General features: G+C 40.1%; 2 protein-coding genes across 2 annotated transcripts in view; both read left to right on the top strand.

The window, feature by feature from the left end:
• The first annotated feature begins 219 nt into the window (after positions 1-219).
• On the top strand, positions 220-9,238 carry LOC117942303 (extracellular calcium-sensing receptor-like). Its single transcript, XM_034867707.1, has 8 exons — positions 220-350; positions 855-1,149; positions 1,246-1,535; positions 1,847-2,142; positions 3,435-3,640; positions 3,768-3,989; positions 8,114-8,237; positions 8,334-9,238. Exons 1-8 carry the CDS (start codon positions 244-246, stop codon positions 9,236-9,238), a joined length of 2,445 nt encoding a protein of 814 aa, XP_034723598.1. The 5' UTR covers positions 220-243.
• A 630-nt stretch (positions 9,239-9,868) lies between these two features.
• Positions 9,869-13,067, top strand: part of LOC117942304 — a 20,024-nt gene continuing 16,825 nt past the window's right edge. The window contains 4 exon segments of the mRNA XM_034867708.1: positions 9,869-10,214; positions 10,732-11,026; positions 11,130-11,419; positions 11,654-11,994. Of these exon segments, the coding sequence (XP_034723599.1) occupies positions 9,904-10,214; positions 10,732-11,026; positions 11,130-11,419; positions 11,654-11,994 (1,237 nt within the window). The 5' untranslated portion in view covers positions 9,869-9,903.

Genomic DNA, 13,067 nt, shown 5'->3' on the forward strand with positions numbered 1-13,067 from the left:
AGCACACATACAGTATGCCCACATGCTCACAGTTGAGGGATGGAGATCTCTGCTCTCTGTATTGGTCTTATCCTGTCTCTGGGTTTGTGTAAACTAAACTCAGCTCTTGTGCTGAATGGTTCTGAGGAGGATGTTAAACAAAGGGCTGGGCTTACACAGAATAGGACTGGTGCTGGGGTCAGCACTCAGACTTCATCTGTGAAATGTAAGCTCCAGGGTACCACTCGTCTTCCTGCATTTGCAATGGATGGTGACTACGTTATTGGTGGTGTTTTCTCCATACACTACTACATGCACACAGTGAACCATAACTACAAAACCATGCCTGAGCCCCCAAGATGCACAGGAAGGTTCGTAAGAGTCTCCCTCTGGAGAGTGGGGGATAAGAGGATGTTACACTGTGTGGGGATATACATTGTTCTGTAAAATGTGCTTACAATTGGGTTAAAAGCTTTTTTTGTTGGACACAGTATTAAGCTATATATGTAGTATATATGTACTACATATATACTACATATGTTGGTTAGTCTATATGAAATATAAGCATTTTTCTTTATTAACTAAAATATAGGTGGTAAATGCAGTGATATATACACTTTTAAAAGGTTAAATTAAAAGCCAAATTATGACTTTAGTTTGAGTTGATTTATAATCTGTGCATTAGGTTTGTGAATTTTTGACTGATACTATAATCCTGTGTTTTGCATTTTTGTGTTCTACCTCTTTGATAAAAACTAAAACAGTATTTGGTTCACACAGATATGCAGCCATAACTAATTTGAAAAACTATAAATTGCAGTTCTCAAAATTGTGACTTATCCTTGTCAAACCGTGACTTGAGTGTCTTTGTGCAGCATTGACTCCCGGGAACTGCGCCTCTCACGGGCAATGATATTTGCCATTGAGGAGATAAACAACAGCACGGAGCTGCTGCCGGGAATCAAACTCGGTTATCAGATCTACGACTCGTGTGCCTCGGTGCCCGTGGCTGTGCAAGTGGCATTCCAGTTTTCAAATGGCCTGGACCCGGTGTTTGACACCGTTGAAGATTGCTCACAATCTGGTATGGTGATAGCTGTTGTTGGAGAGACTGGGTCCTCTCCATCCATCAGCATGTCACGCATCATCGGGCCCTTTAACATCCCTCAGGTAAATATTTTGGATTGCTGTAAAACTGTGTTTAATAGACTAGTGCTGCTTTTGCTTGTCTCACCCATTAAATAGTAACACCGTTGTTTCCTTTAGGTGAGCCACTTTGCCACTTGTGCATGTCTGTCCAATAAGCAACAGTACCCAAATTTCTTCAGAACCGTCCCTAGTGATCAGTTCCAGGCTGAAGCGCTGGCCAAGCTGGTAAAACACTTTGGCTGGACTTGGATAGGTGCTGTCCGGTCAGATTCAGATTATGGCAATAATGGTATGGCGTCTTTCCTGGACGCAGCACGCAAAGAGGGAATCTGTTTGGAATACTCTGAATCTTTCTATTGGAACCACCCACGAAGCAGGATCCAGAGAGTAGCCGATGTTATCCGCAGGTTTCTACATCACTGATTGTGCTTTTGTTCCTTGTGCTGACACTGAAATTCAGTGCAAAAAACACAAAAATGTTTACTTGGATGTAAGATAGAAGATTGTTTTATTATGTCAGTGACAAATTGGAAATGTATCTTTACACATTTTTATTGATATTGTTATAAAATTGGATTAGTGATCCCATTACTGTATATTCAACACACCACAAAAGGCAAAGTATCTTATGTTTGTGTTAAGTTTCTGAAAGCCTATTTAAAATCATATATTTTGTGTTTATATCAACGTAATGCAATGCACTGTAAATTCTCTCCAGGTCAACAGCTACGGTTGTTTTGGCATTTACATCGCCTGGAGACCTGAGGATTCTGCTGGAAGAGCTGTCACTTGAGCCTTCTCCACCTCGCCAGTGGATAGGCAGTGAAGCCTGGGTAACTGACACAGACATGCGGAGGTTCAGCTTCTGTTCTGGAGCCATAGGATTTGGCATTCAGAAATCTGTCATCCCAGGTCTGAGAGACTTCTTGCTGGATCTCTCTTCTTCTAAAGTTGTTGCCTCTTCAGTGCTTACTGAGTTCTGGGAGGATGCATTCAACTGCAGGATGGGAAAACGTGAGAAAGCTATTTGTGTTTAAAATAGAAAAGACACTCACTTGTAATTGCGTTGTGTTGTGTTGTGTTGTGTTTTTGATTGTCTGTCTGAATGGAGTTTACAGTGTTAAAATGTCCACAGCTGTTTTTGGGCCAAACACCAGATTAACAGTGAGATGTACTGATATTGACCAAAGATGGTAATTTAATATTGTGATTTTTGTGATTTGTATATAATGCCACCAAGCCAAAAAATAGATTACAAATTATACTTGCAGCATGTTAGCATTTTCAGTATACAGGCTATGTAAGTAGGTATGTAGTTCTAGTTAGGTTATTTGCATTTATTTTACTCACAAAAAAATCATGTCAGTATTTAACCCTCAGGTTGTCTTCTGGTCGAATTGACCCATTTTCCTATATTAATGTTCTTTTTAATTACCCAATTGTAAGTACCCAAAATGACATAAATGATTCCACACAACACTCTTTGGCAAGTACAAGTCTCTACTTTCATTGATTTTTTGGGTTTTTTATTACATTTTATAGCCTATGAAGAAGAAAAAAAAATTAAGTGGTTTCGAAATAGTATTGAGTAAAAGTTGACATATTCGAGTGTGTGATAATCCATCAATATCCATTCCTTTAATTTTAGTCTAAATAATTCCTAATTTCTGCTTTTCTAACTCAAACATTAGATATAATTTCCTATGAAGGAGGTTTATTGACCATGAATTCCAAAAATAACTGTACAACTACAGTTAATAAGTTGGTGTTATGTAATGTTGAAAACGTCAAGAATAGCACAAAAATTAAATCAAAAAAAAAAACGGATAACCATAAGAAAAAGTTAACATTTATAAAAAGCGTCAACAAAAGTGTTGATTTTCAATTTTGACGGGAAGACAGCACAAGGGTTAAGTAAAGGAAAACATATATTCTTTTACCTTTGAGAAATGTGGTTTATTTGTGTTAACGTAAGCTGGTTTAAAAAAAATATATATATATGTTTACATATGAACTGAAACAGCAACTATTTTACAACAAAACAGAAAAAGGTACATTTACAAAACCGTGCTTTGAAATTCAATATAAAGTAATATTTTATTAATACATTCGAACAATGTAGATATTAGTTTCTGCATGGCGCGTTTGGCAAAAGAACTATAAAAAGGCACTCGGAGAGCATAGACCTTCACCCTATCTTGCAATGTAAATAAAAGTGATGAATATTATGTGTATCCATCCCATGATTCTGATATTGTTATTGTTAACAATGTAATAATTTCTCAAAGCCTCTATTATAATTTTAGGTGAAGCCATAGGCAAGAGATTATGTGATGGAACTGAAGACATAAAGAGGCTCCAGAGCCCGTACACTGACACATCTCAGCTCCGGATCACTAACATGGTATACAAGGCTGTTTATGCAATAGCTTATGCCATTCATAAAGCAGCGTGTCAGGAAACACATTCTACAACACAGTGTGACAAATTTACCAGGATAGAATCCAAAGAGGTCAGTTGAACATAAGTGAAAATCCAATTTTTTTCCTATAATGTACCTATAATGACATTTAATATTCATTGTATAAAAAAATATAATTTAATTTCTCTCCCTTATTGTTTTCCTTTTATCTTCACAGGTTCTTACTCAGCTGAAGAAAGTCAATTTTTCCAAAAATGGTTATGATGTGTCATTTGATGCCAACGGTGATCCTGTGGCCAGATATGAACTGGTTAACTGGCAAAAAAGTGAAAGTGGCAGCATCAAATTGGTGACAGTAGGGAAATACGATGCATCACTGCCGGTGGGCCAGAAGTTCCAAATCAACAGGAACCTCACCTGGGTGGATGGTGGCACACAGGTAAGCAGCCCAAAGCAATAATTTAACACACAATTTAGTGATCTTAACTGACTCTACCTAGTTGACTTTTTGGAAGCAGTTGCCACAACTGAACATGGAAGCAGACCATGCATCGCCTTAAATAATAATACATTTATTGAATAAGTTAAATCAATTTATTTAAAGGCACCTTTCTCAGCACTCAAGGTCAACGTACAGGGTTTTCATACATTAAAAAACAACAACTACACAACAAAAACCTACCTTGCTCATAAAGCATACTGCTTCAATCTTACAAGCAATATCATCCATCAACTCACCTCGTCTTGAGTATACACTTCATGAGCCCCCTAAGATGATGGTCTACTTGGACGAAACGCTAGGCAGTCAAAGCAACAAAAGTCAAAGGCTTCTCTGTCACCTCTGTCTCCATTACAGCAAGCCACAAGTCTCTTCCTTGGTCTATGTCTGGTCAAGTTCATCTTTCCTTACCATGTCAGGCAAGATTATCAAGAAATGAGCTGTTGAAAACACAACAATAGCCAAACATCCCCTCGTCTATGTAGATTCTGACCATCTCCATGTCTTCTATAGGCCATTCTTTTGTTCTTTGATTGTACTAACTTAATGTTTCTCCGAATCAGAGGAAGGAATGATATGTGGCTCATTAGTGTCAGTACCTCAATAAAGCTTGTAGGTGGCAAAAAAATTACAGGAGCTCCCACCATGATTGAAATTGAAATAAAATTATCTATGATTCAAAATGGCAGATACCGCTCTCCAGCAGCTGGCTCTAGTTGGGGCTCCTAGTACTGGTATCTCCCCGCCCCCCTGTGTTTGCAGTTGCTTGCACTTGCCATAAAAGAAAATGCTACATAAAATATTAAGTTAACTGTTCACAAAATACTGTCACTTTAGCTGGATAAATGGTTAAAGATATTTTGCTCTTACTAGTGTATTGCCATTTGTACTGGCCTCATCATCTTTCTTTTTGGTTGCCAGGCTGAGGTGAGTGTGGCTTATCTGTGGGGGTAGCACAGGAGTGATTGAGAGAAGGATTGAGAGAAGTTGGTGAGAGACAGAGTGAGAGACTAAGTCGGAGTCTCGATGAGAGATGTGCTACTGAATGTCATAACGAAGATTCCTTTTTCCCTATCAAGTTGTGTTTTGTTTTCAACATCCACAAATGTACTGTCAAAGGAGAACAGACTAAGTAGTGCCAGACCACGGTGAAAGAGCTGGTTGGATGATGGGGCGACAAGTAGGGCCACTCATTTCACCTGTGTCCTGGCAAACCGATTGTATAGCTCTTTTGTGTCATTTGCACGCACTGCTAAACTCTGGAGCCCCTAGACGTAACAACACCATCAAGTTTTCCCAGGTTTGTGGTTACGCCCTGACATGATTACTGCTATGGCAATCCCCAACAATCAGTCCCAAAACGTCTTATGCAAAGGAGCAGCTTCTCTACTTCGTACTCTTCGCTTATGATTTTCCTTCTTACCTAAGGGAGAAGCACAGTCACCCTCCTGAGAAAACCCATTTTGGTCGCTTGTACCCTTCTCGTTCTTTTGGTCATGAACCAGCCTTCATGAGGTGAGGGTAGGAACAAAAACTGACTGGTAGATCTTTTCGTCACAACGGTGCGATAACTGGAATGTAAAACCGCACCCGCTGCGCCAATTCTAAAACCAATCAAGGTTCAAGGTTCAAGAGTCTTTATTATCCCCGAGGGGCAATTTGTTGTGCAGCAGCATGTAACACACAGGTTATACAAAACAACAGCCATACATCTAAAAATAAATACAAAGACAACAAAACCAAAGACCACACCTCACATTGACTTGTTGAAAAAGCCTATAGCAGCTGGGACAAAAGAATTTTTATGTCTGTTTGTCCTACATTTAGGCAGACTGAATCTCCGGCCAGACGGCAACAAGATGAAACAGCTGTTCAGGGGGTGACTAGGGTCGGCTAGGACTGACTGGGCCTTCTTTTTTTTTTTTTTTTCAATCTCCCACTCCATTGTCCCCTTACTTCTAAACGAGAGCCCAATGTATTTAAACTCACTTCACTTGGGGTAAGGATTCATTCCTTTCCCTAAGAAGGCACACTTGGTTTCCTGCTGAGAACCATGGCCTCAGATTTAGAGGTACTGATCCTCATCCCAGCCGCTTCACACTCGGCTGTGAACCGATCCAGTGAGTGCTGAAGGTCACAGGCAAATGATGCCATCAGGACCACATCATCTGCAAAAAGCAATGATGAGATCCCGTGCACACCAAACTGCAACCACTCCCCACCTCGACTGCGCCTCAATATCCTGTCCATAAATAGTACAAACAGGATTGGTGACAAAGCGCAGCGGAGGCCAACCCTCACCTGGAACAAGCCTGAATAACTAACGAGCACCCGGAGACAGCGCTCGCTTTGGTCATACAGAGATTGGATGGCCCTGAGAAGGAACCCCCTCACCCCATACTCCCCCAGCACCTCCCACAGTATCTCCTGGGGGACCCGGTCATACGCCTTCTCCAGATCCACAAAACACATGTAAACTGGTTGGGCATGCTCCCAGGCTCCCTCCAAGATCCTTGCAAGATAGAAGATCTGATCCGTTGTTCCACCAGCAGGACGGAATCTGCATTGTTCCTCTTCAATCCGAGGTTCAACTGTCGGCCGGAACCTACATTCCAGCACTTTGGAGTAGACTTTACCAGGGAGGCTGAGAAGTGTGGTACCCCTGTCATTGACACACACCCTCTGGTCCCCCTTTAGAAGAGGGGAACCACCACCCCGGCCATCAACATGTTTGTAAATCTTTACAATCTTTCCTAGAGCCAAGCAGGCCTGCCTTGTTGCAAGATCCACATTTTCTCTAAAACTTGCAATTTTTAGCCTCCAGCTTGCTAGCTCAGAGGTTTTTGTTCTTTACTGAAGGGAACAGATTTTGAGAACGGCAACACAGATCAGAAAGTGTGCGTTATCTTTGAAATGTACTTCCGCACATTCAGTCTTTCTCTGTTGGAAGCCATGCCTGCCTTGTAACCCCGGCACTCTGCAACCCTACTTTGCAAAGCTTGTTACCCATTAACCCTGGAATCTCTGCACAACCATCCATTTTTCTCAAATGCAGGTCATACATTAGCATTATACATTATAAGCGAGCCAGTTCAGCCACCTGCTAACAAAGAAAGTGAAAGAAAGCTTCATTGCTCACCTGTGAATTTTATCTGATTCTCGGCTCAGCCTTCTTACCATCTGGAATACAACAACCTCTTCCATGACAAACAAACTGTAAGTTTTGGGGATTTCTACAACGGAAGATGGTTCCCAGCAAAACAAACACCTGAGCTTCAGAATCTCGTCCCTTCTTGCAGACACACACTCATCGCCAGTTCCTCCATTTTTGACACTGACTATCAACCTGAAAATCTTGCCCACTGTGCCTGATCTTGGACTCCCGGAACTACTTCACTAATAGCCTATCACCCTAAACCCTGTTGTCTCACTGATTAGCATGATAGGGCGTCTGCTACTTTAACAACAAGTACAATTTAAAATTTTGTTCTTTGATGTCGTCACCATTACTGTTTCCACGCCTATTCCGTGACATCCTGAAACACATACCAGTACCATTAAAGCTAAAGCTAACTTCAAAGCAAACTAAGCCAATCAGAGTTGTTGGCCCTAACAATTGGATATTTGCTGTGCAGATATCATTATATTAGTCTCTTGAAAGCTACTGATAGTGTACATGCTTGCTGTGGAAAGAGCTAATCATTAAACTATTTCAATGTCAGAAATTATGTAAGGGTGTTTTTATTAGGACATTTTATTATGAAATTCCCCCTTTAGGAAAGTGTTCCTTTGCTGAACTGAAACAGAGGGATAGCAATACAAAGAAGTAATTTGTTCAAAAAGAATTAACTTGATTGCTGGATGTTTGCATAGAAGACTGTATATTTTGTCCCACAACAATTACACTGAAGTGGCTTTAAGAGGTTACAGTGACTATGTAACATTTTAGTTCATATGCTGACATATGAGTATTATTTTCAAACAGACTTAAAAAAATGTGAACAGTTAAAATAATTTTGGAGCACACTTGATTGTTCGTGAGTTTGTTTCTCTAAATGTGCCAGGTTCCTATATCAGTGTGCACTGACAGCTGTCCTCCAGGAACTCGTAAAGTGCTTCAGAAAGGAAAACCAATCTGTTGTTATGATTGTATACCATGTCCTGAGGGAGAGATTAATAATGCTACAGGTATTTGTTTTTTCTCCTAAACAAAGCCAATGTACTGTACAACATTAAATATCCATTATTATTGCTAACAGCCCGTTTTGTTTAATTCTTTTTTAGATACCCCTGATTGTTTCTCTTGCCCCAAGGAGTTCTGGCCTAATGCAGAGAGAGACACTTGTCTCCCCAAGCCTGTAGAGTTTCTTTCCTACAACGAGGTCCTAGGAATCATCCTGGCTACATTCTCAGTTGGTGGCGCCTGTCTGGCTATTATAACAGCGGCTGTGTTCTATCGCCACAGGACATCCCCGATTGTCAGGGCCAACAACTCTGAGCTGAGCTTCCTGCTGCTCTTCTCCCTGACTCTATGTTTCTTATGTTCATTAACTTTCATTGGAGCACCCTCTGAGTACTCCTGCTTGCTGCGCCACACAGCGTTTGGGATCACCTTTGTCCTCTGTATGTCTTGTGTTCTTGGAAAAACAATAGTAGTGTTAATGGCCTTTAGAGCTACACTCCCAGGTAGTAATGTCATGAAATGGTTTGGTCCTCCACAGCAAAGAATGACTGTAGTGTCTTTCACGTTTATTCAAGTTTTAATATGTACTATTTGGTTAGTTCTTAGTCCTCCTTTTCCACTTAAAAACCTAAATATATACAAAGAGAGAATCATCCTGGAGTGTGCATTAGGCTCAGCTGTTGGGTTCTGGGCTGTGCTCGGGTACATAGGTTTACTGGCTGTCTTTTGCTTTGTGTTAGCTGTCCTAGCTCGGAAATTACCTGATAATTTTAATGAAGCCAAGCTCATAACCTTCAGCATGCTTATATTCTGTGCAGTCTGGATCACCTTTATCCCTGCATATCTCACCTCTCCTGGGAAATTCACTGTGGCTGTGGAGATATTTGCCATTTTGGCCTCCAGTTTCGGGCTTATACTGTGTATATTTGCCCCAAAGTGTTTTACCATATTGGTTAAGCCAGAGAAGAATACCAGAAAACATATAATGAACAAAAATCAATCATAAAACATCTCAGGCTTGAAAATAGGTAAGATAGCAATATACAGTATGCTGTTTACATTCAACAAAGTCTTTACCTTTACTTTCTTTTGAAATGTTATTGTCTTAAATATTTTTTTGTCATAGGAATACAGTACATGTAAAAGTAGGTTGAAAAATAAAGTAAAAAAATGCACAACATAAGTTTTTGGTTCTTTTCTTTTATAAAATAATATTAATTTTTAATAATAATCCACATTGAGAGTAAATAATATTGGATTAAAGATGAAAATTTGTAATATGTAATATCAGATAAAACATAGAAAAACACAAATTTGTTACACACAAATGCATGGGATAATAGGGTTGAGGTTGATAAATAACAAAATTATTTGAGCTAAAACAAAGCAGGAAAAGGTGTAAGGCTTGAACAAAATTAGGAAGATATGTTTAGGAAGATATTTGTTTACTATGTTAACTGTACAATTGTAGAAAAGAGACATAAAAACTAAATTTACATTATACTGTACATGGAGCGCACAAAAGAATTAGACAAGAGTTAGTCAAAGGCCGTTGGATAAGGCCATCCTCTTGTGATGAACTGTAACTAACATAGAATAGAGGGAGGAGAGCTTTTGTCTGGAAATCTATAAAGCACACATACAGTATGCCCACATGCTCACAGTTGAGGGATGGAGATCTCTGCTTTCTGTATTGGTCTGATCCTGTCTCTGGGTTTGTGTGAACTAAACTCAGCTCTTGTCCTGAATGGTTCTGAGGATGATGTTAAACAAAGGGCTGGGCTTACAGAGGATAGAACTGGTGCTGGGGTCAGCACTCAGACTTCATCTGTGAAATGTAAGCTCCAGGGTACCACTCGTCTTCCTGCATTTGCAATGGATGGTGACTACATTATTGGTGGTGTTTTGTCCATACACTACTACATGTACACAGTGAAGCATAACTACACCACCATGCCTGAGCCATTAAGATGCACAGGAAGGTTAGTAAGAGGAAGAAGTGGGGGATGAGAGGATGTTGGTCTGTGTGGGGACAGAAATATTTAGATGTGTATGATGTGCTTACAATAGTGTTGCAGGCTTTGTGTTGTACTGAAAACGTAAATTTTTTTTAATATTTCACATAGAATGCCAATTCAGTATTTAGCCAAATTTATACACCAAAATATTAGTTTGACTGTATCAATCATTATTTTTATTAACTGAAAGATGTTTTAACAATGGATTTATAGCCAACATATTTAAGAGATCTAAAAACAAATTAAAATTTTAGTTGACATATAATAATATGTGCTTTGAGACACTTATGAATCATTGACAGACACTGTTTGTAATTCTTTGTTTTTGGTGTTCCAACTCTTTGATTGCATACTGTTGAGTATACTGTATAGGTTATTGACAATAACTATGAATTGCAGTTCCCCTTTATTATATATTTCGATTAAAAGTGTGAATTGTCCTTGTCTGAATTCAAACAGTGACTTGAGTGTCTGTGTGCAGCATTGACTCCCGTGAACTGCGCTTCTCCCGTGCAATGATCTTCGCCATCGAGGAGATAAACAACAGCACAGAGCTGCTGCCGGGAATCAAACTCGGTTATCGGATCTATGACTCGTGCGCCTCGGTGCCCGTGACGGTGCATGTGGCCTTCCAGCTTTCAAATGGCCTGGACCCGGTGTTTTATACCCGCGACAATTGCTCAAAATCTGGTATGGTGATGGCTGTCGTTGGTGAGTCTGGGTCCACGCCATCCATCAGCATGTCGCGCATCACTGGGCCCTTTAACATCCCTCAAGTAGGCTAAGCTAAATATTTTCTTTGATATTGTTTTAAAAGTAGACCAGTGCTGTTTTTTCCTGAATGTCCTGTGGAACAATTACACTTGTGTTTCCCTTTAGGTGAGCCACTTTGCCACTTGTGCATGTCTGTCCAATAAGCAGCAGTACCCCAATTTCTTCAGAACCGTCCCTAGTGATCAATTCCAGGCTGAAGCGCTGGCCAAGCTGGTAAAACACTTTGGCTGGACTTGGATAGGAGCTGTCCGGTCAGATTCAGACTATGGCAATAATGGTATGGCGTCTTTCCTGGACGCAGCACGCAAAGAGGGGATCTGTGTGGAATACTCGGAATCTTTCTATCGGAATCACCCACGTAGCAGGATCCAGAGAGTAGCTGATGTGATCCGCAGGTTCGATGTTCCCTTTGTTGACACTGAACTTTGGCAAGCTAAGCCGCATAAAGTTGAGTTTAATATAAGATGAACTATTGTTGCATTTTCTCAGTGACAATTTTGAAATGTATCTTCTTTTTCCAGCATTTCGAACACCAAGAAAAGTAAAGCATGTTTTGAAGTATTTAAAACCGTTTGTTTTATGTTAGTAGGTCTACTAACATAACACAATACACTATAATTTATCTACAGGTCGACAGCTACGGTTGTTGTGGCATTTACATCCCCTGGAGACATGAGGATTCTGCTGGAGGAGCTGTCACTCGAGCCTTCTCCACCTCGCCAGTGGATAGGCAGTGAAGCCTGGGTAACTGACCCAGACATGCTGAGGTTCAGCTTCTGTGCTGGAGCCATAGGATTTGGCATTCAGAAATCTTTCATCCCAGGTCTGAGAGACTTCTTGCTGGATCTCTCTCCATCTAAATTGGCTGCCTCTCCAGTGCTTACTGAGTTCTGGGAGGATGCATTCAACTGCAGGCTGGAAAAAAGTGAGAAACTATTTCTTACATTCACCACAGGATAGAAAGTCATGTGTTGTGTTGTTTTTTTGATTGTCTGTCTCTGTCAAAATGTCTGCAGCTGCTTTAACGCTCCCAGATTAACCAGGGAGACGTATTGATATTGAACAAGAGACATTTGATGGGCAAAATGTGCATTTTGTGAATAATTTCAATTAACACGATGCTTTCTGTTGATTGACATTTCAGCCCTGAAGACAAGCACACAGTTTAGAAAGTCTCTAGGCCACCAAGCTAAATGAAGATAAACAATTGTACTTGTCAACATGTATCATTTACAACAGAGGAGCCAAAAATTCAGATTAAAGGCCAAAATGCATCTGGATGGAAGGCCACGGGCCAAGAATAAATGTTGGCGATAAAATTCATGTAATTCTGTGTAGATAAAAACTTAACCGCGTATGCAATTTATTAGCAAAGTTTACCAGCACTATGGTTAATATTGCCGTAAAACAAACCTAAATATTTTTTAGCTAGACAAAATGTATGTTTTGTGGTCATTACGGTTAGCACTTCCAAATTAAGAGAATAAGCATGCACATCTGAAATGCCATGGCAGCCAAATCAAAGGGAACACTGGCCAGCCTTAATTTAAACTATATAGGCAATGTAAGTATGCATGTAGTTCTAGTTAAGTTATTATACTGATAGTAATTTCAGATTATCTTTTTTATATAAAAAAAACAAAACATTTAAACAGATCTTGTGTTGTGTTGACGTCTTAATGTTACTCATTATCTGAAGACTGATTTGTGTCACTTTGAGCTGGATTACATGAAGTAGGGCAGGGTTGTCCAAAGTTTTTATGGTGAGGGCCAATACAGAAAAATAAGCAAAGGCTCGGGCCACACACTAGAGGCGACATATTGACACATGATTACTGTGGAGCAGTGATGCTGTCCTTTGGAGCTGACAAGTCCTTGATTCTCCGCACCACTGCATTTCTGGATAAGCTCACGTTGTTGAAATCCTGCACTTTTTCCGGGCATATTACTTCTGTGACTTTGATAAGGCACTGCTTTATGAAATCACCGTCTGAGAACGGTTTGCCATGCTGGGCAATAAGTTTAGCGACTTCATAGCTTGCT

Source organism: Etheostoma cragini, chromosome 3 (assembly GCF_013103735.1).
Source record: "Etheostoma cragini isolate CJK2018 chromosome 3, CSU_Ecrag_1.0, whole genome shotgun sequence".
NCBI lineage: Eukaryota > Metazoa > Chordata > Actinopteri > Perciformes > Percidae > Etheostoma > Etheostoma cragini.